Here is a 26,890-nt window from a genome sequence, read left to right as displayed (position 1 = left end):
GCCTTGTGCTCCTTATTCCAGGGCTTGAGCGCTTCTTTCCATGGACTCACTCATCGGGACTAATTTTGTCTATATGATGAATTGGATATGTAATTATTACCCATTTTGGGGCGTGTAAAAAAAATTCAAAAAAATAAATTAAAGAGAATACTAAAAACCAACTAATAATAGAACAAAACAAATCAGTTAAGAAAAACATACCAAAACTCCAAAAAAATTGTTAAAAACTGGTTGGGTTCAATATACAAAATTTTTAAATTTATCTTTTTTTATTAATTTATTTTATTTCAATTATAGTTATCATTGGAATGAAGAAAATATGTTTAAATGTCTGAAATGACCATTCCAAGATTGAAGAATGTTTTTGGGTTTTTTAGGTAAATTTTAAATTTATGTTCATTCAAAGAACATTGTTATGGGTATTTCGAATCTGGTTTCTACAAGTTTATATATTATTTTTAGTAAATAATTTAGACTTTTGAGCATCAATAATATTTTTTTTTTGTGTGTTTTAATCTTAAAATTTCAATTTTAAATCAAAACTCATTCTTAATAAAAATTATAATGTTTAAGTAATAATCATAAAAAAATGACACTTGATTCTCGATTTATACTTGATTGCAACTAAAATCTTATTTTTTATTCCTTGAGATCTAGTTTGATTTGGTATTAATGTTGTTGGGTTCACATTTCAATGTTGTTAGTGTTCTTCAATCTTCCTATATTTGATATGTTTTTCTTAAGAAGTTTTGAACTTTAATGTTTTTGTTATGTTGAATTCATTTCAGTTTTGAGTTCTTATTTTGGGTTGTTTTCACGTCAACCTAATTGGATAAAAAACTAGATTAGTCCTTAAATCATGTTTGGTTTGCTTTTTTTTTTTTGTTAAGGTTTCTTTATTTTTAGGGTGTGTTTGACAAATGCCTTTTAAGCATGTTTTGTGTAGTTTTTATTTCAAGAAAAAATATTTTTTTACCAAACATAACCTTACAAAAATACAAAAAAATAATAAAAAAAATATCTTTTTGCGTGTTGTATACAACAAAGTCTTTAAAAAAAAATAAAAAATTATATCTTAATAACTTATAAAATTTTAATTCATGAGAATTAATGGTTAACATTCTAGTATAAATGTTAGACTTACAAGTAGGTTGTTTTGTGAATATCAAGAGTTAACTAGAAAATTTTCAGAATTATTATGAATATTCACTAATTTTAATTAAAAATATATTTCACCACAACACACGAGTTATGGAAAACCTTTCTGCTTTCCAAGATGAGTGAACAAGAGACCTATATGGATCATCTCTATAAAAATTTATTTAGACACACAAACATATAATAAATTTAAAAAGCAAGATTTAGTTACATGACTAAATTTTCATCCTAAGTCAATAGACAAATCACCGGTTAGAAACTTATTAAAATCTTTAAACAAAATTCACACTACTTATGTAATTTACTTTAAATAGGATGCGCGCGTTATAGTGTTAATATCTTTTCTAACCATAAAAAATAAATTAATAAAATATTAAAATATGATTTAAATTAAATAATGGAATAATTGTTTTTTAAAAAAAAACCAATTCTTCTAATTTGAGAAAAATCTTCAAATAAGTCCTAATGAGCAAATGGTTTATATACTAAAGTAAACGAAACAAAAGGTGGCCTGCATCTTTCTCTCATCAGCCTGGAAATTGAGGATTTGGTAAGCTACGCGGTGCCAACAAGCAGAAAAGGAAATGTCAACGAGTATATTACCACCATGCAGCAAAGAAAGGAAAACTTGCCACTTGAAATCGATGAATTATAGAGTAATTTAGCGATGAATTATAGAGTAATTTAGCCTGATATTACAGCTGGTTAGCTAGTATGCTTACCGGTTCCTTCCTCGGTACTGTTAGGAAAAAATCAAAGACACTGCTGTTATAGTATGCAACGGATGTTATACGACCAGATGTAATAACTAAATATTAATTATTAGTTGAAAAATTATGAAATTTAGCTATGATTTAAAATAATTCCCTGTTAAATAAGGCCTCCATACTTGATTAATTACTTGTTTTTAGCAATGTTTTAAAACTTGAAACGCCCGGCAGGTCAGCTCAAGATATAGTTAATTTAAAAGTTCAGCCCGAGCTACAGCTAATTTAAAACCTAAACCGGTTTAGGTTGGAAAAAAGAGAGAGAGCCTCATTTGGCTAGATATGACAGCTGGTTAATATGCTTGCCGGTTCCTTCTACGTATTTGTAAAAAAATCAAAGACATTTTTCTTGATAATAAAAAAATCAAAGACTTTTTTTTTGTACGCAAAGGATGTTATGGACTATGACCAGATCTATATAGGAATTAATGCTTCGTTGAAAACCCATATAATTTAATTATGATATTTAGAATCATTCCCCGTTATTTAGTGCCTCCTCATTTGAACAATATATATTTTTTAAAATTGTTTTTGTTTTTTTATAAACCCAAATAAAGATTAGATCACATGTCAATTTTAAAAATAATCAAAATAATATTAATTTGAAAACAAGTATTTTTTTTAAAAAATATCAATAAGTCTTGATCAATTTTTCATGATTACCTAGATCGCTAATTAACTTAGGTTTTCTACCTAATAATATTGAGTCATTTTTTTTTTAATTTTTGTTGATACCTATTACGAACAAACAAGGCCTCATTTTACTTAGATCCTGAATCAACCTATCCATAAATATTGAGTATGAAAACAAAGTTATTTTTTTATAACAAAAAATAAAATCAATTGTTTTGAAATGCAACAGTCCTATTTGTTTTGAAAATTTATTGTGATCATGTATTTATAATTTCATAATACCAAATGACATGTAAGTAAAAAATTTACACCCGCAGGTTGGTTATATAATAATTCTTTTTAATATTTCCTTTTATTTTATTCTCATAGATAAAATCATATTTTTTTTAAAAAAAAGAACTTCTTATCATATTACTGAGAAACTAGTGAACTCCCCCAAACAATTCTTTCTGAAATTTCTATGGGTAACCAATTTGAGAATAACTAAATGTAAAGAGATTCTTTATAGTTATCCCTAAGGCATTGTAGAAATCTTGAATGCTTGCCTTCGATTTTTATAATAATTGTCTCATGATTGATCCCTTTTGACATCTGTTTATTCTATTGGTTGAAAAAGTATGTCAGGTCGCAAAGTCAACGCGTATCCATCATAAAGGAGGGAGTAAGGCATTTTAGCAACGTTTTTTTTTTATAAAAAAAATGGGGGTAGGGTTCCATACTTCCATGGAGTACATCGTCCCATATTATATTCACCGCAAGGAAAGGCTGCGCTGGGTGCAGAAATATGATTTCTTACGAGTGATTTTTGCAGGATAGAATAATTCCCTAGTGGAATCGGTAAGAACAAAGAAGGGTTAACTAATGATGGCTGCAGTCTTCAAAAATTGACCGCGTTAATTACAAATGTGCTTGATCATCAGCAAACGGACAATTCTGACGAAGCACAAATTCCAGCTTCTGACAATCCACATTTCTTTCCTATCTAAAGTTATAATTTAAAAAAAGACCGCAGCTGTGGGCAACTAGTTGCTCAAAAAATACCAAAGCAGCCTCGTTAGATTACTATTTCATAGGATTTGATGCAGATAAATTAATTAATTAATGGGTCACGACATGAAGTGTAAAAAAAGAGTTTATGAATGGCATGCAGGCATCAAATTAGAAAAGTTTCTACGAGTTATGGCCTTACAGTTCCTACCTGGACAAATCTTGATTAATGTGCTTGATCAGCCTCTATAAATAGATGAGCTCCCATGCTTTCTTCTCCATCTTCTATCTCAGTTCTCTCAGTCATCCGACAGCTTTGGTACCAGCACCTGCAGACTTAGCTATACATTTAGCGCGTTAAAAACTTTCGTTTCTCCAACTGAAAACACATAAAATGGCAGCAAAAGCAGGAGCAACTCTCCCCTGCATTTTACGACAGCTCCTGTCTTAATGCGCTTAGCCGGATCCAGGCTGCTTGTAGAAATACAATTTTTTTGCTAATTAAAATTCACCGCATATTATTTTATTTTATTTTTTTTTAAATAAAAATAAAATATATGACAAAAAATAAATAAGTCTTTATATATTTTTTAACCAATGAATAGTTAATACATGAGATAAGATATTCAAGATATCTTATTATAAATATAAAATCATGTCAATAAATATCAACTAATAAAATTATATCATGTGGCATTAAAAAAGGACCTAAAAACCCCTATATATTTCTATAAATAAAAGGCCTCAATTTAGAGAAAAAAAAGATTCTAGAGATATAAATTTCTTTCAAGACAAGCTCTTCAAATAAAAAAGCGCTTTCTCTCTCTCCAAATAAGGAAGATCTTTCAAAAGTTCTCAAGTCTCCTTCATCCATGCTTGAAGTCTATAAAAAGCAAAGTTATGATAGATTAAGTCTAAATATCCCATAAAATTTCTTTAACAATACTTTAAAGACGAATTAAAGGTACTCTTAAAAGTATAAAATCACCAATAAGATATTCAAGATATCTTATTATAAATATAAAATCATGTCAATAAATATCAACTAATAAAATTATATCATGTGGCATTAAAAAAGGACCTGAAGACCCCTATATATTTCTATAAATAAAAGGCCTCAACTTAGAGAAAAAAAAGATTCTAGAGATATAAATTTCTTTCAAGACAAGCTCTTCAAATAAAAAAGCGCTTTCTCTCTCTCCAAATAAGGAAGATCTTTCAAAAGTTCTCAAGTCTCCTTCATCCATGCTTGAAGTCTATAAAAAGCAAAGTTATGATAGATTAAGTCTAAATATCCCATAAAATTTCTTTAACAATACTTTAAAGACGAATTAAAGGTACTCTTAAAAGTATAAAATCACCAAATCTTGCTTTACAATACATGCTTATATTCGTGTTCTTGTAAAACACAAATATTAGCTTAATTTCTTAAATAAATCAAGTCACCATACATCAAATCCAAATGAAGAATCAGAGAATTGTCTTGTTCTTTTGAAAAAATACATTACATAGAGATTGTACCTGGTCATACATTTAATAAAATCGTATATTTATAGACGTGTACTTGTTTAATTTCAGGTGTTCAAAATTATGTCTATAAATTTCTAATGACTCTAGTGGGGATATCTTTACCTCTCATTTCTTTCCTTCAATAAAGAATTTTCAACAAACTCTCAATAGCAACTAGGAGGAACATGATCACCATTGTCACATCCAAGAGCAACAAGGCTACTGATTCAAGTCGCCAACATACCATTAAAGATTCTTCAACTCCACTTTTGAAAACGAAATCCATCATCGAATTATATGTGTAAACTAAGTTGACTCTCAAGTTGACATCAACTTCGAATGCAAGAAGGGTACAAGATCTCGTCTTAAAGATGAACCACAAGTAACTCTACTACAAAAGTCAAGTGGGGCGAGCGAAGTTCTCTCGGCACTCAAGTCGACTTTGATAATTCACCCGTAAAAGCTTTTCCATGTCAATCTTCAATCACCAAGTAAGACTTTGGGTTTTGGCATCATATCAATGATAATGACCGAGACAACATCTTTGGAGGATCAAGTGGCTAACTTGACAAAACTCGTTAAGGGGCTTTCAACTTCACTCAAGGCAAAAGACCATGAGATAACAAAGTTGATGAACAAACTTGAGAGCACAAATGAAAGAGGCCAAAACTCAGGTACCAAGGCTTTACAAGTAGATCAATTAGATGTCATTGAGGATTCTATAATCGAAGTTGTAAGGAATATACACGGTATTACTAATGTTATCTTTATCACAAATCAACTAAAATAACTTATCAAGGAAGTCATCACGAACCAAATAGGAAGTTGAGTTCAACCCTTGTATTCCTATGCGAAGCCGTACGCCCAACAAATTGACATGCTAAGGATGCCTCCGAGCTATTAACCACCAAAGTTTCAACAATTTGATGGCAAAGGGAATCCCAGGTAACATTTATCTCACTTTAAAGAGACTTGTAAAACTAATAGCGATCTCATGGTAAAACATGTTCGTTCCTTGAAAGGTAATGCCTTTGATTGGTACACTGACTTGGAGTCTGGCTTTATTGATTTTTGGGAGCAATTGGAGCACAAGTTTCTTAAGCACTTTTATAGCACTCGTCGTGTGGTTAGCATGATTGAACTCACTAATGCATGTCAATGGAAGGAAGAGCTTGTCATCAACTACATTTATCGGTAGAGAAACCTTAGTCTTAACTATAGAGATCGGCTTACTGAAAATTTTGCACTAAACATGTGTATTCAAGAGATGCATTGAGGACTATGCTATATTTTATAAGGTATCAAAATAAAATCTTTTGAAAAATTGGCTACTCGAGCAGAATATAAAACTTAGCATTATAGCAATTGAAAACTCATCATTACCTATGCAAGAGCTAGAAGAAATAAGCTTGAAGGTCATAGATTTGAAAAGAGTACGCCAAAGGTTAAGTTGAGGGAAAGCAATCTTTTGTGGTTTCTCGATTGCTATAATGATACCAGTTTTATCTGTGTCTGTGTGTCTGCTAAATTTACCTCTTACTTATTCTACTTTCATGGTTTAGTATTATTTTAAAAATAGTATTGCTAACTCTTCCAAATATATATTTGGCGTCTATTTTTTCTCTTCCAGTACAAGCCAAGTACTCAATCATTCTTGCATAGGTAATGAACCTTTTCTTTTCATTATAATTTTTTTTTTCATAGCCAATTTTTAATCAGCCAAAAATATATATTTGGCGTCTATAAGTCGTCGGACTTATGCACTAAACATGTGTATTCAAGAGATGCATTGAGGACTATGCTATATTTTATAAGGTATCAAAATAAAATCTTTTGAAAAATTGGCTACTCGAGCAGAATATAAAACTTAGCATTATAGCAATTGAAAACTCATCATTACCTATGCAAGAGCTAGAAGAAATAAGCTTGAAGGTCATAGATTTGAAAAGAGTACGCCAAAGGTTAAGTTGAGGGAAAGCAATCTTTTGTGGTTTCTCGATTGCTATAATGATACCAGTTTTATCTGTGTCTGTGTGTCTGCTAAATTTACCTCTTACTTATTCTACTTTCATGGTTTAGTATTATTTTAAAAATAGTATTGCTAACTCCTCCAAATATATATTTGGCGTCTATTTTTTCTCTTCCAGTACAAGCCCTCTTTTTGGATGTGTTATCAAGAAACTCTGCAGTGCTCCAAGGCTTTGAAAGGAGTTCTTTCATCTAGATAGCAATAGTTCAGAAAAAACTGTTCCAAAACCTGCTAAGGTGAAGTTAAAAATTGTTGCTGCAACATCCAGAGCTCACCTTTACTATCAACACAAAGAAAATGGTTGCCTTCTAGTCGCAGAGCAGTCATTATCCCTGTGTCTCCATGTAATTCAACCGTGGCAGATAAAATAACACATGGCGAAATGTAATTTCACTACGTCACCATGTAATTTAACGAATAGAGGACTGCAAATTGTCAAAATTTTCCATGTCACCTCTTAAGACCATGTCAAAATTTTATTTTTGAGTAACAAATTCTATAATAGAGGAAACATTATCCCGATGATTGAGTCCATGGAAAGGAGCTGATCAAGCCCAAGAACAGGGAGCACAGGGTGTCGTTGATTAAGGGGTAAGAGGACCAGTGAACAAAACATGAATAGGACAACCCATGAACGAATTCTCTTGATTATTGATTTATACTTGACGGACTAAACAATTTGAGAAAACAAATAAAACATCGTTATGTCTGCATACTTGATCGAGAAAATCTTCAAGGAAAAAAAGAATGGAAAAACTAGTTGACAACACTGCAAGTCCTCCTTATCTGCCCGGCTGATCCAGTGAGAAGACCTATATCTCCCATTTTGATCATGGCAGATCCAAAATCTGATTTGAATCTTGCAGGGTTCCTGCTGTATTCAGAGACAATGCTGTCCGTGGAGCCTCCATTGAAAAGCACTTGATCTGATTGAAGGAGACCCTTGTTTCGCATCAGATTCTTGAAGTAATTGTTGTCGAAAGAATTGGGAGTGACCAAATCGAGCGGGGCTAAGGTTGCGTCGCTGCCAACACGTGGACAGCGCCTCCTGCGGGTGCTGGCGAATCCGGCATCGATATTGCTGTCATTGTATATCCTTTCACGGAAAGTGAAGCATTGAGCTTGTCCGAGAGTATGTGAACCTGACAAGGCAACCATGTCCCTTGCAGTCAGGCCTTTCTTTTGGAAGCGAGAAATAAGACTCTCCAGGCTTTCAAAGAAGGCAGGTAACTCTGCGTTGGCTAAAGTTCTACTCGCTGTAGTTGAATCTCTTCTTCCAAGCTTCACTGCGTAGGACGGGCCACCCACCTGTGACATTTTTTCTATGAGAATCATAAATAACAAGTCCTGGTTTTGCAGCTTGCAATATCGAAGGCAATAATTAAAGAGATGGATTTAGATATACTCACATAAGAAGACGCATCTCTCGCTGCAACAGCAATGATATCCGCACAGGATACTACTCCGGGACAGATCTTCTCAACTTCAGTTTTTGCTTTCTCTATTACATTATAACCTCTTGCAGAGTTAAGATTGCCGAGGGCAGTCTTTTCACTCTGGATAGAGGAAGTCTCGTCTAGTAAGATGGAGGCATCACAACCCTGCGAAACCAAGGAATAACTCATAAGTACACTGGCTCCAAGATAATACATAATCAGAGAGGAGCAATGTGGCTGCCAAAAGTAGTTGCAAGAGTACCTGGACAAAGCAATCGTGAAAGTGTAAGCGGATGAGAGACGCAGCCATTCTCCTGTCCCCTGCAATTGCACTTCTGATAGCAGTTCGGATCGCGCTAAGCGCGTTAGGACAGGAGCTGTCGTAAAATGCAGGGGAGAGTTGAGCCTGGCATGCTATGTTCAGCAAGAACAGCATGAAAATGAAAGAAGCTGCTGCTCCTGCTTTTGCTGCCATTTTATGTGTTTTCAGTTGGAGAAACTAAAGGTTTTAGCCCGCTAAATGTATAGCTAAGTCTGCAGGTGCTGTTACCAAAGCTGTTGGATGACTGAGAGAATTGAGATGGAAGATGGAGAAGAATGCATGGGAGCTCATCTATTTATAGAGGCTGATCAAGCAAATTAATCAAGATTTGTCTAGGGAGGAACTGTAAGGCCATAACGCGTAGAAACTTTTCTAATTTGATGCCTGCATGCCATACATTAACTCTTTTTTTACACTTCTTGTCGTAACCCATTAATTAATTATTTTGTCTGCATCAAATCCTATGAAATAGTAATCTAATGAGGCAGCTTTTGTATTTTGAGTGCAAGTAGTTGCTCACAGCTGCGGTCTTTTACTAAAAAAATATGGATGGACAGAATCAGGAATTGTCCGTTTGTCCATCAAAACAACTATAATTATTTTATTATTTAAGCCTCGTTGAAAAGTCAGAGTCAGAAAGCGATTGAGACAGCTCGGCTTTTGACGCTACGTATATCACCCAAAGCCTTTTTTCCCCCTAAATCACATCTGAACGGAATCTCTTTCACTTCCGCTGATCAACTAAAATCCTACTCTTATTGCCCCTTCATGATTTAGAAAATGTATTTTCCTTTTTTAATTTTTCAACTGAAAAAACTGTAACTAATGCTCACCGGTTCCTTCTACGTTTATGACAATAGATTCACAAAAATTTACTCAATATTCCATGATAAACTTCGAATTATTAAAGAGTTGATACAATTTTTCAACAAAATTAAAAGTAATTTAAAAAGGGTTTATCATAAATACAACCCCTTTTTGTCATGCCTAGAATGATCATTAAAATGCCATATTTGTTGTTGCCAATATTAAGACAATATAGCCAAGAAAGGAAAACTTGCCACTTGAAATCAATGAATTATAGAGTAATTTGGCCTGATTTTACAGCTGGTTAGTTAGTATAAATGCTCACCGGTCCCTTCTACGTTTTTGAAAAATATCAAAGATTGTATTCTTACCACTTAAAATATGGACTATGACCATATCTATATAGAAATTAATGATTGGTTGAAAACTTGTATAATTTAATTATAATTCAGAATCATTCTTAGCCTCCACATTTGATCAATTATTTGTTTTTAGAATTGCTATTTTTTTTTTAGTTTTTAAACCCCATTTAAAGTTGACCTAGAATAAGTCTTGTATTATAGGCTAAATAGATTGAGTTTGGTTGACCTAATTTTTATTTTTAAAAAATCAAAACAATGTCGATTTTAAAATGAAATTTGACAAAAAAAATGAAAAAAATCAATAAATTTTGATGAGATTTTTTCATGGTAGATTAGATTGCTAGTTAACCTATTAATTAATATTTTTTTTATTAAAAATTATTCGAAACAAGGTGTTAAATCACATGACTCTCATGTTAAGAAAATAAAGAATTTGTCTTCTTACCACTACGAAACCAGTGAGCTCTCACAAATAAATCTTTCTGAAAATTGAATGGGTAATCGTCTCTTTAGATTATCCCTATAGAATTCGTCAATGCTCGTCTTTGAAATTTTCTAATTGTCTCATGATTGAAAAAGTATGTGTTGTACGTACAAAATCAACGCATTTCCCTCATAAAGGACCGAATAAGACACTTGACCACCGTACTACAAAACAAGGATGTTTCCATGTAGCACATCGTCGTCCCATATTATATTCACCGCCAGAAAAAGCAGCGTTGGTTGCAGAAAAAAGGGATTTTTTAATAGTGAATTGAAGGATAGAATAATTCTCTAGTTGAATTGGTAAGAACAAATTAAGAGGGGTTACCTAATGATGGCATGCAGTCATAAAAAAATCGAACGCGTTACGAGTGTGCTTCATCATCCTTCTATAAAAGGATGAGCTCTGCATTCTTCTCCATCTTCTATCCCTTCTCTCAATTCTATATTTGATAACAGCTTGTGTTAATCAACTGGATTAATTTGCAAAAGCTATAGATTAATTTTGTGAGAGTAAAAATTAGTCTTGCACTTAGACGACTCGTAGAAATTAGTCTTGCACAGGGAATTATTTTAAATCATAGCTAAATTTCATAATTTTTCAACTAATAATTAATATTTAGTTATTACATCTGGTCGTATAACATCCGTTGCATACTATAACAGCAGTGTCTTTGATTTTTTCCTAACAGTACCGAGGAAGGAACCTGTTGGGTATGCGACCAAAGTCCCACATTGGTTAGAAATGGGGAGGATCAAGGGTATATAAGGATGGACAAATATCTTCATTGGTATGAGGCCTTTTGGGTATAACCCAATAGCAAATCCATGAGGGTTTAGGCCCAAAGTGGACAATATCATACCAATGTGGAGATAGGTGGTGTCCGTAATCCTTACAAGTGGTATCAGAGTCATGCCCCAGAGTTAGCCATGATGGATGAATCCTTGGAATGCCGCACAAAAGGCGGTGGGCCCTAATTAAATCACGATGTGATCCATGAATCAGTTATATTGGATAGGCGGTGTGCTCCGGATGCTTCATGGACGTGTCCTGATCTCAACACGGTGAAGAGGAGTTGACCTAGAAAGAGCAAAAACTCTCAAGTCAGGTAGTGCTCTCCAGATGCTTCATGGACGTGTCCTGACCCCAACACGATGAAGTAGAGAGAAGTAGAGGATGAAAAAATCATGGTTGGCAGAGAGTGGATGAATAAATGATCGTTTGAGGAGAGGCTCGGTGGTCCTTTATTCGAGGGAAGGATTGTTGGGTATGCGACCAAAGTCCCACATTGGTTAGAAATGGGGAGGATCAAGGGTATATAAGGATGGACAAATATCTTCATTGGTATGAGGCCTTTTGGGTATAACCCAATAGCAAATCCATAAGGGTTTAGGCCCAAAGTGGACAATATCATACCAATATGGAGATAGGTGGTGTCCGTAATCCTTACAGAACCGGTAAGCATACCAGCTAACCAGCTGTAATATCAGGCTAAATTACTCTATAATTCATCGATTTCAAGTGGCAAGTTTCCCTTTCTTTGCTGCATGGTGGTAATATACTCATTGACATTTCCTTTTCTGCTTGTTGGCACCGCGTAGCTTACCAAATCCTCAATTTCCAGGCTGATGAGAGAAAGATGCAGGCCACCTTTTGTTTCGTTTACTTTAGTATATAAGGATGTTTTTTTAATAAAAAAAAAGACCATTAAAGCATTATCTTTTCTAGACAGGGATGACAATTCCACTCAATATGCATGATGCTATACTAAACTTAACCAGTCCTTAATTCTCCGATTCCTATACATATTGTATGGAAAAAAAAAAATCAAGAACATTGTTTCTATATGGACCTTATATCACAACGATCACGAGATCTAGCTAAAGCTATGTAGAGTATAATTCCCAGTAAATATGGAGGGATCTCTTATTAATTTGTTTTAGAAAAATATAAAATTCCCATTTGCTTTGAAAACAGTAATATCATTTAAGAAAATTCTATAACTGGTTTGGAAATAGCTAAAAAGAGAGAGATGATTTTAGCTTATTCCCAGTGACACATTGGGATTATGCAGTCTCATATGTTCCATGTAGCATGTAGCCCTATGTTTATTCTGCGACTAGCATAACGAATGTGACAAATTCTTTTTTGAGTGGCCATTTGCTGATTAGGACTTATTTGAGGATTTTTCCCAAATTAGAAGAATTGTTTTTTTTTTAAAAAAACAATCATTCCATTATTTAATTTAAATCATATTTTAATATTTTATTAATTTATTTTTTGTGTACACTGTCGCACATGGAAGCAAGGACTAGGGGAGTTATAGAACTCACCACCTAGTTGTTTGATTTGGGATAGCTATGAAACTTAGGTGTACTGGTCTTATAAAAAATTACAAGCATAAGAGATTGATTGTGGTTAGAAAAGTTATTAATATTATAACGCGCACACCCTATTTAAGATAAATTACATTAAGTAGTGTGAATTTAGTTTAAATATTTTAATAAGTTTCTAACCAGTGATTTGTCTATTGACTTAGGATGAAGATTTAGTCATGTAACTAAATCTTGCCTTTTGAATTTATTATGTGTTCATGTGTCTAAATGAATTCTTATAGAGATGATCCATATAGGTCTCGTGTTCACTCATCTTGGAAAGCGGAAAGGTTTTTCATAAATCGTGTGTTGTGGTGAAAAATATTTCTAATTAAAATTAGTGAATATTCATAATAATTCTGAAAATTTTCTAGTTAACTCCTGATATTTACAAAACAGCCTACTTGTAAGTCTAACATTTATACCAGAATGTTAACCATTAATTCTCATGAATTAAAATTTTATAAGTTATTAACATATAATTTTTTTTATTTTTTTTAAAGACTTTGTTGTATACATTTCAAAGCCACCACAAGTGGTTTCTCCCACCAACAATTGGTATCAGAGCCCCGTTCGTCGGAAAACAGAGGTATTTTTCGAAAATATCCGAATTTTCAAAGTTGTCAAAAACAAGTTTTGATCTTTCCAAAATGTAGAGCTCATCAATACGAACTCAACGGCGTAAAAATCAGATCAATCGGAGCACGGGGTGGACCACACTCTCCGTCTGAAGTTTCAGCACTGTATCCCACGCGCCCCGAGGAAGAAGACGAGTGAGCCACACGCGCACCATATTTGAGCCGCGCCGAGCCAAGCCTCAAGCCGAGCAGCGAGCCAAGCCGCGAGCCATATTTAGAAGTCGAGCCGAGCTCCAAGCCATATTCCAAAGCCAAGCCAAGCTCCGAGCCATATTCTAAAGTCAAAGTCAAAAAGAATATTCCTTGGAATATTCCCGGTTCAACCCAGCAAACCACCCGAATTGGTTTTTGGACCGGTTCGCTCCATTTTTGACCCGTTTTCTACAAAGTCAAACCGGTTCCCTACTATTTGGACCATTCTGAATCCATCTACGGTGTCGGTTTTGCCAAATTCAACTCCTAAAAGGTGATATAGTCATTTAAAGAGCAAAATGACTACAGAAAATGCACAAACACTCATCCCAAAGCTAACCAAAGACAACTATGATAGTTGGTGCATCAGATTGAAGGCATTTCTTGGTTCACAAGAGTATATAGACATTGTGCAATATAGTTATGATGAACCAGAGTCCAAAGAATCAGAAGATGCTTTACTAGAGGTACAGAAGCAAGTCCTCAAAGCCAATAGAAAGAAAGACAACAAAGCAAAGACCATCATTTATCAAGGTCTTGATGAAGCGACATTTGAAATCATTGCTTCCGCAGAAACATCAAAAGAAATATGGGAGGCTCTCCAACAAAAATACAAAGGTGCTGACAGAATAAAGAAGATTTGTCTCCAATCTTTACGAGGTGAATTTGAATTATTACAAATGAAGTCCTCAGAATCCATTTCTGATTATCACACAAGAATTATGGTGATAGTCAATCAGATGAGAAGAAATGGAGAAGCCCTTTCAGATGCTCAAATTACTGAGAAAATTTTGAGATCCCTAGATCCAAACTTTGATTTTGTTGTTGTCGCTATTGAAGAGTCCAAATAAGTGGACAAGTTAAAAGTGAATGAACTTATGAGTTCTTTGCAAGCTCATAAGCAGAAGATTGTAAAAAGAAATAGAGATAAGGCAATTGAGCATGCCTTACAAGCAAAGTTGTCTCTCAAAGACAGATATGAGCAAGGGGAGACTTCAACAAGTGGATACACCACTCGAGGAAGAAGTCAACAAACACGAGGAGGATTTCAACGATTTCAAGGCAGAGGTTCTTGGAATACAGGTTTTAGAGGAAGAGGTGGTAGAAACACCACTAGAGGAGGTCGAGGACAACAAGCATTCACTCCTAGAGGAAGAGGAGGCGGTTACAATAACCGTGATAAGAGGAATATTCAGTGTTATAATTGCAATCAATTTGGCCACTATAGCACTGAATGTCAAAAGAAAGCTTCACTAGAGATACGTGAGCGAGTCAACTATGTAGAAGAGGATGTCAACAACAAAGGAGCAGCTGCATTATTTGTCCAACAAGGACTTGACAAGAATCAAGAGAATATTTGGTATCTTGATTCTGGAGCCAGCAATCATATGTGTGGCCAACGAGATTTATTTAGTGATCTAGATGAGACCATACAAGGTTTTGTCACCTTTGGAGATACGTCAAAAGTTCCATTCAAAGGTAAAGGCAACATCCTAATCAAGTTGAAGAATGGCGATCAAAGCTACATCGTCGATGTCTATTATGTCCCAGACATAAAGCAGAACTTGGTGAGTATAGGTCAACTTCTGGAGAAAGATTATACACTTTACATGAAGAATTGTCATCTGACAATTACAGACTACAATGGGAGATTAATTGCCTATGTGAAAATGTCCAAGAATAGGATATTTCCTTTAAACATCCAATATGATGCAGCAAAGTGTTTGAGTGTCATCACCAACAGTGAAGAATGGCTTTGGCACCTGAGGCTTGAACATCTGAATTTAACAAGTCTGAAGATGCTAGCAAGCAAGAAGATGGTCAAAGGTATGCCCCACATCGATCATCCAGAAGAAGTCTGTGAGAATTGTGTCCTCAGCAAACATCACAGATCTAGTTTTGCCAAAGAAGTCAACTGGAAAGCAAACAAGCCACTGGAGTTAGTACACACAAATGTGTGTGGTCCTATAAAGCCTATGTTGACTAGACAAAATAGGTACTTCCTCACTTTCATTGATGATTTTAGCAGAAAGACTTGAGTATATTTTTTGAAGAGGAAGTCAGAAGTGTTAAATTGTTTTAAAGATTTTAAAGCAATTGTTGAGAAGCAAAGTGACTATAAGATCAGAACCGTGAGATCTGATCAAGGTGGAGAATATACAGCAAATGACTTTGAAGCGTTTTGTACACAACAAGGCATCAGACATCAAACAACACCAGCTTATACACCACAGCTAAATGGTGTAGCTGAGAGGAAGAATCGAACAATTCTTGATATGGCAAGAAGTCTACTCAAAGCAAAGAAGTTGTTCAAGCAATACTGGGCTGAAGCTGTATCATGTGCAGTATATTTGCTGAATTGTTGCCCAACCAGAAGTTTGCAAGTTGTCACTCCACAAGAAGCATGGAGTGGTCACAAACCAAGTGTTACTCATCTTCGAGTCTTTGGTTGTGTGGCATATGCAAAGATCCCAGATGCAAGAAGGACCAAACTCGATGATAAAAGTGAGAAATGCATCTTTGTCGGATATGGTGAGAGAAAAATGGGATACAAGTTGTATAATCCCATCACCAAGAAGGTAATTATGAGTAGAGATGTTATCTTTGAAGAAGATAAAACTTGGCAATGGAATGATGACTAAGAAGTAGTTAAATGGATCAGCACTGATTTGATCCTTGAAGATGAAGAAGTACCAACAGTACTTGCAGAAGGTCCAATAGTACCAGAAGATGAGCCACAAAGTCCGATACACAGATTTCCTGTATTCAACAGGAGAAACACGCCAGAATCATCATCAACACCATCATTACCAGAACCATCATCAGCATCCTCATCAGAAGGACCAAGAAGGATGAGAAATCTAGAAGAGCTGTATGACGCCACTCAAGTAATGGAAGATACAACTCTATTTTGTTTCTTTGCAGATAGTGACCCACTTAGCTTCAATGAAGCTATCACAGAAGAGAAGTGGATAAAAGCAATGGATGAAGAAATACATGTCATTGAGAAGAATGATACCTGGAAGCTGACTTATCTACCAGAAAACAAAAAAGCAATAGGTATCAAATGGGTCTATAAGACAAAGAAGAATGCAAAAGGAGAAGTGCAAAGATACAAAGCAAGATTAGTGGTGAAAGGGTACAAACAGAGAGAAGGCATTGATTATGGAGAAGTGTTTGCTCCAGTAGCCCGGCTAGAGACAATCAGATTGATGATCTCACTAGCAGCACAACATAGATGGAAGATCTATCAACTTGATGTGAAGTCAACATTTTTGAATGGCTTCCTAGAAGAAGAGATCTATGTTGAACAACCACTTGGATACATTGATGCTGAAAATAAAGGCAAAGTATACAAGTTGAAGAAAGCCCTCTACGGTTTGAAGCAAGCTCCGCATGCTTGGAATACCAGAATTGACAGGTATTTTCAAGATAATGGATTTGAAAAATGTCCATATGAACACGCAATTTATGTGAAGAAAGAAGCAGATGACAACATATTATTTGTGTGCCTATATGTTGATGACTTGATATTCACCAGCAACAATCCTATCATGTTCGAAGATTTCAAGAAAAGCATGGTACAAGAGTTTGAGATGACAGACATTGGTCTGATGGCACATTTTCTTGGCTTAGAAGTGGTACAGAAAGAAGAAGGGATTTTTGTATCCCAAAGCAATTATGTCAAAGATATTCTTGAAAGGTTCAAGATGGAAAGCTGCAATCCGGTATCAACTCCAGTTGAGAATGGAGTGGAATTGAGGAAAAATAAAGTTGGAAATGTTGATCCAACTTACTTTAAAAGCTTGGTAGGAAGTTTAAGGTACTTGACATGTACCAGACCAGATATACTCTACGAAGTCGGACTGATCAGTAGATATATGGAGAAGCCAGACCAGTCTCATTTGAATGCAGCCAAGAGAATTCTTCGCTACATCAAAGGCACAATAAATGAAGGTATGTTTTATACCTCAAGTACAAATTTCAATCTTACTAGCTACTCGGATAGTGATTGGGGTAGAGATCTGGATGAAAGAAAAAGTACAACAGGGTTTGTATTTTTCATGGGAGATACATCTTTCACATGGTCATCCAAGAAGCAATCAATTGTCATGTTATCAAGCTGTGAAGCTGAGTATGTTACCGCCAACTCAGTTGTATGCCATTTAATATGGTTAAGGAATTTGCTGAAGTTTTTGGGATTTCCTCAAGAAAATCCTACAGAGATTTATATTGATAATTGATCAGCGATTGCATTGGTAAAGAATCCGGTGTATCATGAAAGAAGTAAACATATTGATACACGTCATCACTTTATCCGAGAGCATGTAAAAAACAAAGAAGTCGAGCTGATATCCTGCAAGACAGATGATCAAGTTGCAGATATCTTTACCAAGCCATTGAAAAGAGAAGTATTTATCAAATTGAAATTCATGCTTGGAATGACATCCCTCGATTGAGTTTAAGGGGGAGATTTGTTGAAGTAAACTCAATCCAGAAGGTTAAGGAAGGCAGCCACCAGCTGTCACCGCCCAGCCACCAACCGACCAGCCGCCAGCTGCATGCCGCCAGCCGCTTTCACACCATCGGCCACAACCGTCTTCACACTTGAAGGTTGAATTTTCTTGTTTTGATTTCGTGTATAAATAGATAGCTAAGCTTATACAATTATGTGTGGAGAGATTGAGAGAAACACTAGAGAGAAAGAGAGAAAGAAAGAGGGGTTGTTATTGTAAACTTTTCATTATTGTAAGCTTGTTGTTCTTGAAATAAAAGAGTGTGTTTTATCCCCTCCGAGTGTTTTAAAGCCACCACAAGTGGTTTCTCCCACCAACACTGCCAGAGTCATGCTATCATTTTAAGAGAAGAAACAGCATGAACATGATTTTCATTAGAACTATCTGTAGTCTTAGTTATGTTTCAAAAGAAATTGAAAGGGCTAAAGGTGTTTGGAGGCTCAACAACGGGCGTAGCAGCATTGGGGTCTGCTAGAACAGCTTCTTGATCATCAGAAGCCTTAAAGGCACTTGGGACTAGCGTTTTGCTTGCCCTAGCACACATGCATGATGTCTTGACTTTTTACAATTTTCTTAATAAAAACTTTTTATAAAAAAAAATTAGATTTCTATCAGAAAGAGGTACAGAGGGCGCCTCCTCTAAAAATAAACAAAGCCCTCCTTGCATGAAGGGCGACTAATGCATTCTATACATTAACCCAGCCATTGTTAATTTTGCTGGCATCAAGCTGGAACATCGACCAACATGGGCATTTTCAAGCCCATTCTAGATGATTCTTGGAAAATTCCCTACAGAGGGGAAAGGACGAAGCAGCTTGATCTAGATTGTTTCTTTACATGAACTGCCACCACACCATGTAAGTATTTCATGGCGTCTCCTTGTTGCTCTATTTTCTTGCTTTCATTCAATGATATCTTGGTTCTTGGCTTTCCATTTTTTTCCCCGCTCTTTAACAATGCAATGAGTTGCGTGAAGTAAGTTCAACGTCCTGAAAAAAATTTACAGAGCATAAAGATGTTAGCACTAAATGAAAATAATGGAAATATTGGTGCATCGATCATTTACTTATTTATTGAAAATGATGGAATAGAACTGGAAAAACACCAATTTCATACGGTATCGGTAGAAAAATACTTCCAAAACCACATTATGGAATACACTCTAACGTGATCTATTAAGTAACCCATCAATCTTGTATTGAAAAGGTTAGAGCGAGTATTACTTCTTTTTTTAAGGCCAATTAGCCGCCGAGCAGCTGCGTTTATGTTTGCTTGTGATTTTGCCATGAATTAAGGTTAGAGCAAGTATTACTTCTTTTTCATGTTTTGTTCATAAGCCCTCCCTTTCTTTAATCCCTCGTCTCTTGTAAATTGGTGCTCGAAGACACTAAAACCTCATCTTTTTTGTTGCTGATTGTGCCTTTTCTTTGGGCTATTGCAGTACCAGATATTGCTTTTGATTTTCTGCATCGCTTCCCAAATTTAGCTAAGACATTTGATGAAGTTCTGAAGTCGAACTTTGTTTGGTTTGTCTCTCCTGCCTCGGATATTTCCCAGTGACGGTCGACTTGCATTTCGGCAGCAATGGATTTTATTCATGTTAGTGTCTCTTCCCTCCATTTTTCCTCCTCAAATTTCTCTTTATTTCCTCTATTCAAAACGTATATTGTTCTATGTGTTGGAGATCATCACATCATAATTGATATACATTTTAGAGAGAGAAGAAAAAAAGTCATTTGACCGCTCTTTTTTTCACAGGTGAGATATTATTTTTTACCAATGAAAAAATAGAACTTTAAACTTTTTCGTGTTTTCACATAAAAATATTTAAAAATAAATTATGAATATATCTAATTAAATAAATTAAAAATTATTTGTGTAAATATAAATATCTATGTTTCATTCATTCGTTATCTCATCTATTAAATTTTCTTTTCTTGCTTGATCATTACACTTAACAGAAATATATGATGCCAATTCTACATGTGTGATGAGTCGAATATGCGTCTCTTCTAGGCTAAACAAAGTAAGACTTTTGGCAGGTAAGAAATTAGCTCAAATTGTACAATATCTACTCCTACATTACTCATCCCACGAACTACAGAACAATCATTATATTTTATGAAAAAAACTAGAAAACAATGCTTCAATATTCTCTCGATAAATGTTCAAAAGGACATGTGTTGCATTGTAATTTGCGAGACGAAATGTATTCGGTACCATCGCTTCAATATTTTGCTGTTGAAGATGCCCGGTGCATATGCGGATATGAAAGTCCCAACGAGCTAGGAGGGAAATTTGCATCAATAGGAAAAGAGCTCATCTGAACAAAAAGGTCTTCGTTTTTATTTTAATATTAAAAAAAAAACAGAAGCTTGGTGATGCTGCTGGCACTTGCTCCGAATTAAAATAAGGACTTAGCTGTTTTTGCTTTTATCCTTTTGTACCAAAGTGAAAAGGAAAAAGAAAAGATATAATTAATAATTGATTAAATAAATGAATCAACTGGGGATTTACTAAGCAACCACTTGCCATATGTTAAAAGAGAAGGGAAGTTAGTCAGCTTTGAGGCTACCTATATAATTAGCAACATTTTTTTTTAACAGTAATAGAGTAGAATTAATATTTAAAAAGATGATGACAGAATAAAAAAAAGTTTGCAAGAGAGCATTCAAAAGAAGGAGAAAACAAATAAAATATTAAATTAATCAGTCTAATTCACGATACATTTCTAATCAAATCAGATCCTGTGTAACTGAAATTTATAACAAAATTTTTTAATTAAAAAGTAAACATTAAAATAAAAAATCATATCTTAAATAAGAGTCTTAGAATAAAAAATGAGCTGATTGCAAACTAATCAAATAGATTAATAAAAACTTTGCAAAGAAAAGCAATATTCCAACATTAAAAGTTGCATTTAACCTACCTAAGCCATTCCTAAAGATTTTAATTATGATCCCTAGTTAGATAAATTAAATACTCGAATCAGAATCTAAATTCAAAATCCCACATAATAGTACAGTAATAAAATAAATGATGAATAGTCCCAATCACCTTAAAAAAAAAAAACAAATAGCATTATAATTTATAATCTTCCTCTCTGTTAAAAAACTCTTAATGAGACTATCTAAAAATTTATAACCTGAACTGAATAGGTGCTGGAAGTATCAAATTCCCATATTTTTCTATCTTCACTTTCAGAAAAAACAATGCAGCGCTTCATCTCTCCAATTAAGCTTTCCCGCTTGAGAGAGAGAAGTGAAGGAATTACAAGTAGCAGTGTGAGCTGCTACCACACCATGTAAGTACTTCGTTGGATCTTATTGCTGCTCTTTTCTTACTTTCCTCCAATGATTTATTGGTTCTCGGCTTTCCATTTTTTTCTCCACTCTTTAATAATGCAGTGAGTTGCATGAAGCAAATTCATTGTCCTAAAGAAAATTTGCGTAACATGAAGATCTTACCACTTAAAAATAATGGAAATATTCTTGCATCAATTATTTACTTATTTATTGAAAATGATGGAATCGATGCTTCATCAGTCGAAAAACACATCCAAAACGACATTATCAAACACGTTGTAACGTGATCCAGTTATGTATCATGCCATCAATTTTGATTTAAAACCAGTGGTTCAAATGTAAAGAGGGCAGTGCAGGACACAGTTACCTTTACTCTTTATTTGTCCTTTTGTCTGTTTCCTGTATCTTTCTTTTTTCTTCCATGCAAACAAGATGATAAAAGGTAGGACCTTAAGACAGGAAGCAAGGAATTTCTGTTCTCTTTTCCAGCAATATTTCGTATTTATTTAGAACACGGAAAGTATGGAATCTGTCATCTCCCATATCCCTTTCTTCTTTGGTGGAACAACTTGTGGACTCTACTGTTATGTGCGGGTCATGCAGGGATGGATCCAGACTTAGCAAAGTACTGGGAGATAAAATAGTAGATTAACTTTGGTTTTTTGGGTTTGGGGATTCTGTAAAAGTACCATAGAAGTTCTTACAAGGCTAGGGGGCAGTTTGGAAACTTCTCAATTTTTGGAGGGTTAGGGTGGTTGCTAAACCTGGTCTAGTGGGGTAAACCGGAAAATCCAGGACTCAAAACCTTATCCCGACTGAATTTCTAGTTGAACGATGCTAGACACGTCCCGGTTTACTCAGGGTTGTACGGTTTAAAAGGGTGGTGATAGACTCAACTACCCCAAACATGCAAGTCAACTCTCCTTGCATCTTGACGAGGGTTCTTCTTTAAAGACAGGGTTTTTTTTTTTTTTTTTTTGAATCTTATGAATCAAGAAAATTGCCCCGGTGAATAAAACCCTGACACACTAATAAAAGAATAAAACAAAAAAAAGGAACAAACCAGATCTGAGGCTAACCCTGATGATACTCATATATAGATTAGTCAATGAACATATAACTTCATTTCTTTACTCACCAATGTCGAAGCCCTTCCCACAAATTTTGGCTCAATAGATCTTGGCATCACCAGTAGTTTCTCTGATCGATTCTTACCCCACATTGTACACAGATTCTAACATGACGACAAACATTTCCCCATCTTCAATTGTTGTTGAAGTCCTAAGAGGTGATAACTATGATGATTGGAGTGCCTGCATGAAAAGCTACATGTTAGCTCAAGACCTTTGGGATTTTATTGAGCCTACTGTTCTTCAAGAAGGTGATCAAGAAGTTGACTCTAAGCCTATTGATCATCAAGAAGGTGACTCTAAGGCGTTGAGAAAAAAGAATGCTGCAGCTTTACATGCAATTCAAATTTCTTGTGCACCACACATACTTTCCAAGATTAGGAGCATCACTTCAGCCAAAGTTGCCTGGGATGCTCTAGCCAATTTGCAACGACAACATTCACCAAACCACAAAGAGCAATCTGTTGAAGCAGAGCCAGCAGAAGATGATGAGTCACAAGGTTCAGAGCAATCTGATGAAGCAGAGCCAGCAGAAGATGATGAGTCAAAAGGTTCAGGTATACCATGACCTCATTATCTTCCTTAATTTGTTAGATTTCCAATCACTTCGATCTCTTGATGTTAACACGGGAGAGAATAAAAACCTTGGCAGGAGCGGTGAGCAATGAATTGAATGGTCCCTTGACAAAGCTGTACACATAATGGAGACTGGGATGCCATAAAAACCTATCTTAGCCGATATCCAAATGCAAAAAAGGCCAAGATTAAACCCTATGGTAGAACTGCCCTTCATGTAGCAGCTTCTTCTGGAAATCTGAGAGTTGTGGAGGAGTTGGTGACGTTGATGTCAGTAGATGAATTGGCAATCAAAGATCATTTCGGCTACACAGCTCTTTCTATTGCTGCCAGGGTTGGAATAAGAAAGATGGCAGAATGTTTGGTGAGCAAGAACGAAAATTTGGTTACCTTCGCAGATAGATTACAAAATATCCCACTAGTTGACGCATTTGGAGGAAGTAAAATGGATTTGGTTCATTATCTATACTCTGTTACTCCAATTCAATTTCTTTTTCAAGGCAATGTCGACGATGGATCTAGCATCCTAGAAAATGCTATATTTGCTCAAATGCTTGGTAAGAGACTTTACCCATTAATTACTCATTTTCCCTTTTTTTGTCTATTTTTTTTCATGCTTTTTTCATGAATTTTCCCTTTCGAGTAAATTATTATTTATTTCCTGTAATTTAATAAAAATAATTAATTACTATGGTTTTAAGAAATATATGAATAATCCTTTTGTTTTTAACTTAAAATCATTTTGTCAATTTCATGTGATTTTTTAATTATTTATTCTTCTTCTTTTAAATAATAGAAAAGGAAAGGAAAATCAGGTAAGATGGGAAAAGAAGGCAATAATAAATTGATATGAAACAAAATGACTTTTTAATAATTTCTTCTTCTTCTTTCTTGTTGCTTCTTATGCTATTGCAATACCAGATATTGCTCTTGATTTTCTGCATCGCTGCCCACGTTTTGCTACTCCAACGGATGAATTAGTTCTGAAGTCGACCGCTTTGTTTTGTTTGTCTCGCATGGCTCAAATATTCCCAAGCGCAAGTCCACTTGCATTTTGGCAGCAATGGATCTATTCATGTTAGTATCTCTTCCTTCGATTTTTCCTCCTCCCATTTCTCTTCATTTCCTCAGCCAATCTTTTTTACGTATATCGTTCTAAATGTTTTTGGAGATTACCACACCGTCACAAAGAAAGAAAGCAAGGTTCTATTTGATATAATTTTTGTCAATTGATATGAGTTATTTTGTAATTTTTTACCCATAGAAAAATTGTAAATATATTTAGTTGGAAATAATTTTTGGTTTAATTCAAAATTTATTACAAAACTGAGTCAAAATTTTAACGTGATCTAAAGTTTAGGAAAAAAATAAATCTAATTTACGAATTTCAACTTATAATATATCTATTCTTTAAAATAATTACTTTAAATTATTTTTATCAAACATATTTCTAAAATAATGTTATTTGATCCTTTTTTATTTAAATGATCTATAAAAAAACAACTTTTAACCTATGATTCATGTTTAAAAAAATCATTTTTTTCATATGTTATGATAGGCAAACTTGAAGTTATATTCACTAAGATTGACTTGATTCTAAAATCATGGCAGGTATTCCCTTGCAATCAATTGCTACAACTGATGACAATGTTCGTATTAATATGCCTGATCAAAGCCTAAGTGAGTCGAAGAACATTATCCTCCAAGGTATTTGCACAAATCTCTCTCTGTTTTTGTTCCCTCTCCTTTAAAGGGGTATGGCAAGCACAGACATACGTATAGAAGTCCAATTGGGCCGCATGGCCCTTCAAGATTGTAAAAACTTTGGACAGTTTCTTGATATATTTATTTCTATTTTCAAAAAATATAAACTTTTTTGAACCCTAATCCAAGTATCCGATCCCTTATTCAATCCCAAATCCGATAAATCTCATTTGTTTTAAAAAATCATTACATTGAAAACTTAATACATGCAAGTTTGATTAGCATACATGTACGCTGCTTGTGATAGTTTCTCTAATTTGTTTTTGTCCAACTTTTCAGTGTCAAGCAAATTGCGTGGGTTTGCAATAAATCTCCTCGCATTCTTAGGTAAGCAAAATATATCCGACATCTCTTGATTTCTATCATCATTATCATGGCTTTATCTGATCACTCTTTGATGGTTGATCCAGGAATCAAGAAAATATACGATTTGAAGAAGATCCACATTTATTCAGATAAAATTCTACGGTGTGTGTGTGAGTATATATCAACTCTGGATTTTGAGGAATGCGTCAAGGCAGATGTACATAGAGCATTCCACAATGCTGTAAGGAATGGCATGGTTGAGTTTGTTACTGAGGTGATTAAAGCTTTTCCTCATGTAATGATTCATGGAGATGAAAACAACAGGAACCTATTTATGTCCTCGATTGCAAACCGGCAAGAAAAAGTGTTCAGCCTTTTCTATGGACTGGAAGCAGAAAGAGAAGGATTTGTTTCCCTCGTTGATAGCACTGGAAATACAATGTTACATTTGGCAGCAAAACTATCACCTCCTTCTCAACTAGCTCGGATCTCTGGTGCAGCTCTCCAGATGCAGAGAGAGCTACATTGGTACAAGGTGAGCTTTCTACACTCAACATCTGTAAAAAAAAATTGATTGAACCTGATTAAGACCTGATTGATTTGAATTTAGGGCACCCATTTACTCATTTTCATTGTTACCCAAAAAGGCTGCAATTTCCCCTGCTAGTGGAGATTGGTGGATCCACATATGGAAAAGGAATCTTCAACAGAAAAATGAAACGCTGGTCAAAATCTTCAACTGATGGACTGTTAGAGGTTAACAGTTTATTGTCCCAATCTGTTTAGCAATTCCTATTTCCCCGGGATGAGCTGCTTTCTGTTCTACCATTCTGTTAGCAAGTCCTATTCTTATGGGACTAGTTGTTTTCTGTTCCTCGTCTGTTAATAAGTCCTACTTATTGTGATAGACTGTTAGAGGTTAACAGTTTATTGTGCCAATCTGTTTAGCAATTCCTATTTCCCCGGGATGAGTTGTTATTTTGATTGCTGCATCTCTTTGTAAAAGGCTATATAAGCATGCTGTTTGTGATGAATAAACAAGAGACTCATCTCTTTGTAAAAAGACTTGTGTGTGATGTAGATTGTTGCATCTGTTTGTAAAAGGCTATATATGTTAGGTTTGTTACCATTTCATGTGCAGCAAATGGACGGCACCAACCATTGATTATTGACAGCCATCATTGTTGAATGAGCTGGAGTTAGTGGCCATCAATATTGACAATAAAGCAAAAAGAGCTGTCATGAATGCCTATAAATAGAGGTATATGTGAGAGAGTAAAATGAGAGAGGGAAAGTAGAGCAAAAAATATAAGAAATGTAGGAGAGAGTGGGCTGCCAAGACAGCAAGTAGTCGTTGTCATTGCAGCACTAAAAAGAGAGAAATAGAGTGAGGTTGATAGTTTCTAAAAAGAGGATGATTCCTCCTCCTCTATTGTTGTAAATCTTGTACTCTTTCTATATAATGCAATGGCTTTTCCCGTGGATGTAGGCGATTTGCCGAACCATATTAAATATTGTGTCAGTGTGCTTGGCCTCCTATGAGCAAATATCAAAACATCACCTGTCGGAATTCCCAACAATTGGTATCAGAGC

General features: G+C 34.8%; 2 protein-coding genes and 2 long non-coding RNA genes across 4 annotated transcripts in view; 2 read left to right on the top strand and 2 right to left on the bottom strand.

Moving 5' to 3' along the window:
* Nucleotides 1-7,714: 7,714 nt before the first annotated feature.
* LOC105131526 (lignin-forming anionic peroxidase-like) lies at nucleotides 7,715-9,091 on the bottom strand. Its single transcript, XM_011034534.1, has 3 exons — nucleotides 8,782-9,091; nucleotides 8,493-8,684; nucleotides 7,715-8,391 (listed from the first exon to the last, which is right to left on the bottom strand). The coding sequence occupies exons 1-3, from the start codon at nucleotides 8,992-8,994 to the stop codon at nucleotides 7,840-7,842; spliced, it is 957 nt and encodes a 318-aa protein (XP_011032836.1). The 5' UTR covers nucleotides 8,995-9,091; the 3' UTR covers nucleotides 7,715-7,839.
* Nucleotides 9,092-22,452: 13,361 nt separating this feature from the next.
* Nucleotides 22,453-26,890, top strand: part of LOC105131524 (uncharacterized) — a 23,035-nt gene continuing 18,597 nt past the window's right edge. Inside the window, exon 1 of the mRNA XM_011034531.1 lies at nucleotides 22,453-23,151. Within this exon, the coding sequence (XP_011032833.1) occupies nucleotides 22,761-23,151 (391 nt within the window). The 5' untranslated portion in view covers nucleotides 22,453-22,760. The remainder of the gene's footprint in view (nucleotides 23,152-26,890) is intronic.
* Nucleotides 23,346-26,890, bottom strand: part of LOC105131522 (uncharacterized) — a 10,625-nt gene continuing 7,080 nt past the window's right edge. The window contains exon 3 of the long non-coding RNA XR_843453.1: nucleotides 23,346-23,454. This is a non-coding gene — a long non-coding RNA (uncharacterized LOC105131522). The remainder of the gene's footprint in view (nucleotides 23,455-26,890) is intronic.
* Nucleotides 25,959-26,353, top strand: LOC105131521 (uncharacterized). The gene is made up of 2 exons (XR_843452.1): nucleotides 25,959-26,178; nucleotides 26,270-26,353. It is a non-coding gene; the product is annotated as an uncharacterized LOC105131521 (long non-coding RNA).

The sequence above is a fragment of the Populus euphratica genome, unplaced genomic scaffold (assembly GCF_000495115.2).
Source record: "Populus euphratica unplaced genomic scaffold, PopEup_1.0 scaffold24.1, whole genome shotgun sequence".
Lineage (NCBI taxonomy): Eukaryota > Viridiplantae > Streptophyta > Magnoliopsida > Malpighiales > Salicaceae > Populus > Populus euphratica.
This window is presented reverse-complemented; position numbering and strand designations above follow the sequence as displayed.

What these genes read in the sequence shown, in the direction of transcription:
- LOC105131526 (XM_011034534.1), bottom strand. Translation starts at nt 8,994, where the DNA reads ATGGCAGCAAAAGCAGGAGCAGCAGCTTCTTTCATTTTCATGCTGTTC. An exon ending in TTCACGATTGCTTTGTCCAG is followed by an intron (nt 8,685 to 8,781) that starts GTACTCTTGCAA and finishes TTGGTTTCGCAG; the next exon opens with GGTTGTGATGCCTCCATCTT. An exon ending in CGAGAGATGCGTCTTCTTAT is followed by an intron (nt 8,392 to 8,492) that starts GTGAGTATATCT and finishes AAAATGTCACAG; the next exon opens with GTGGGTGGCCCGTCCTACGC.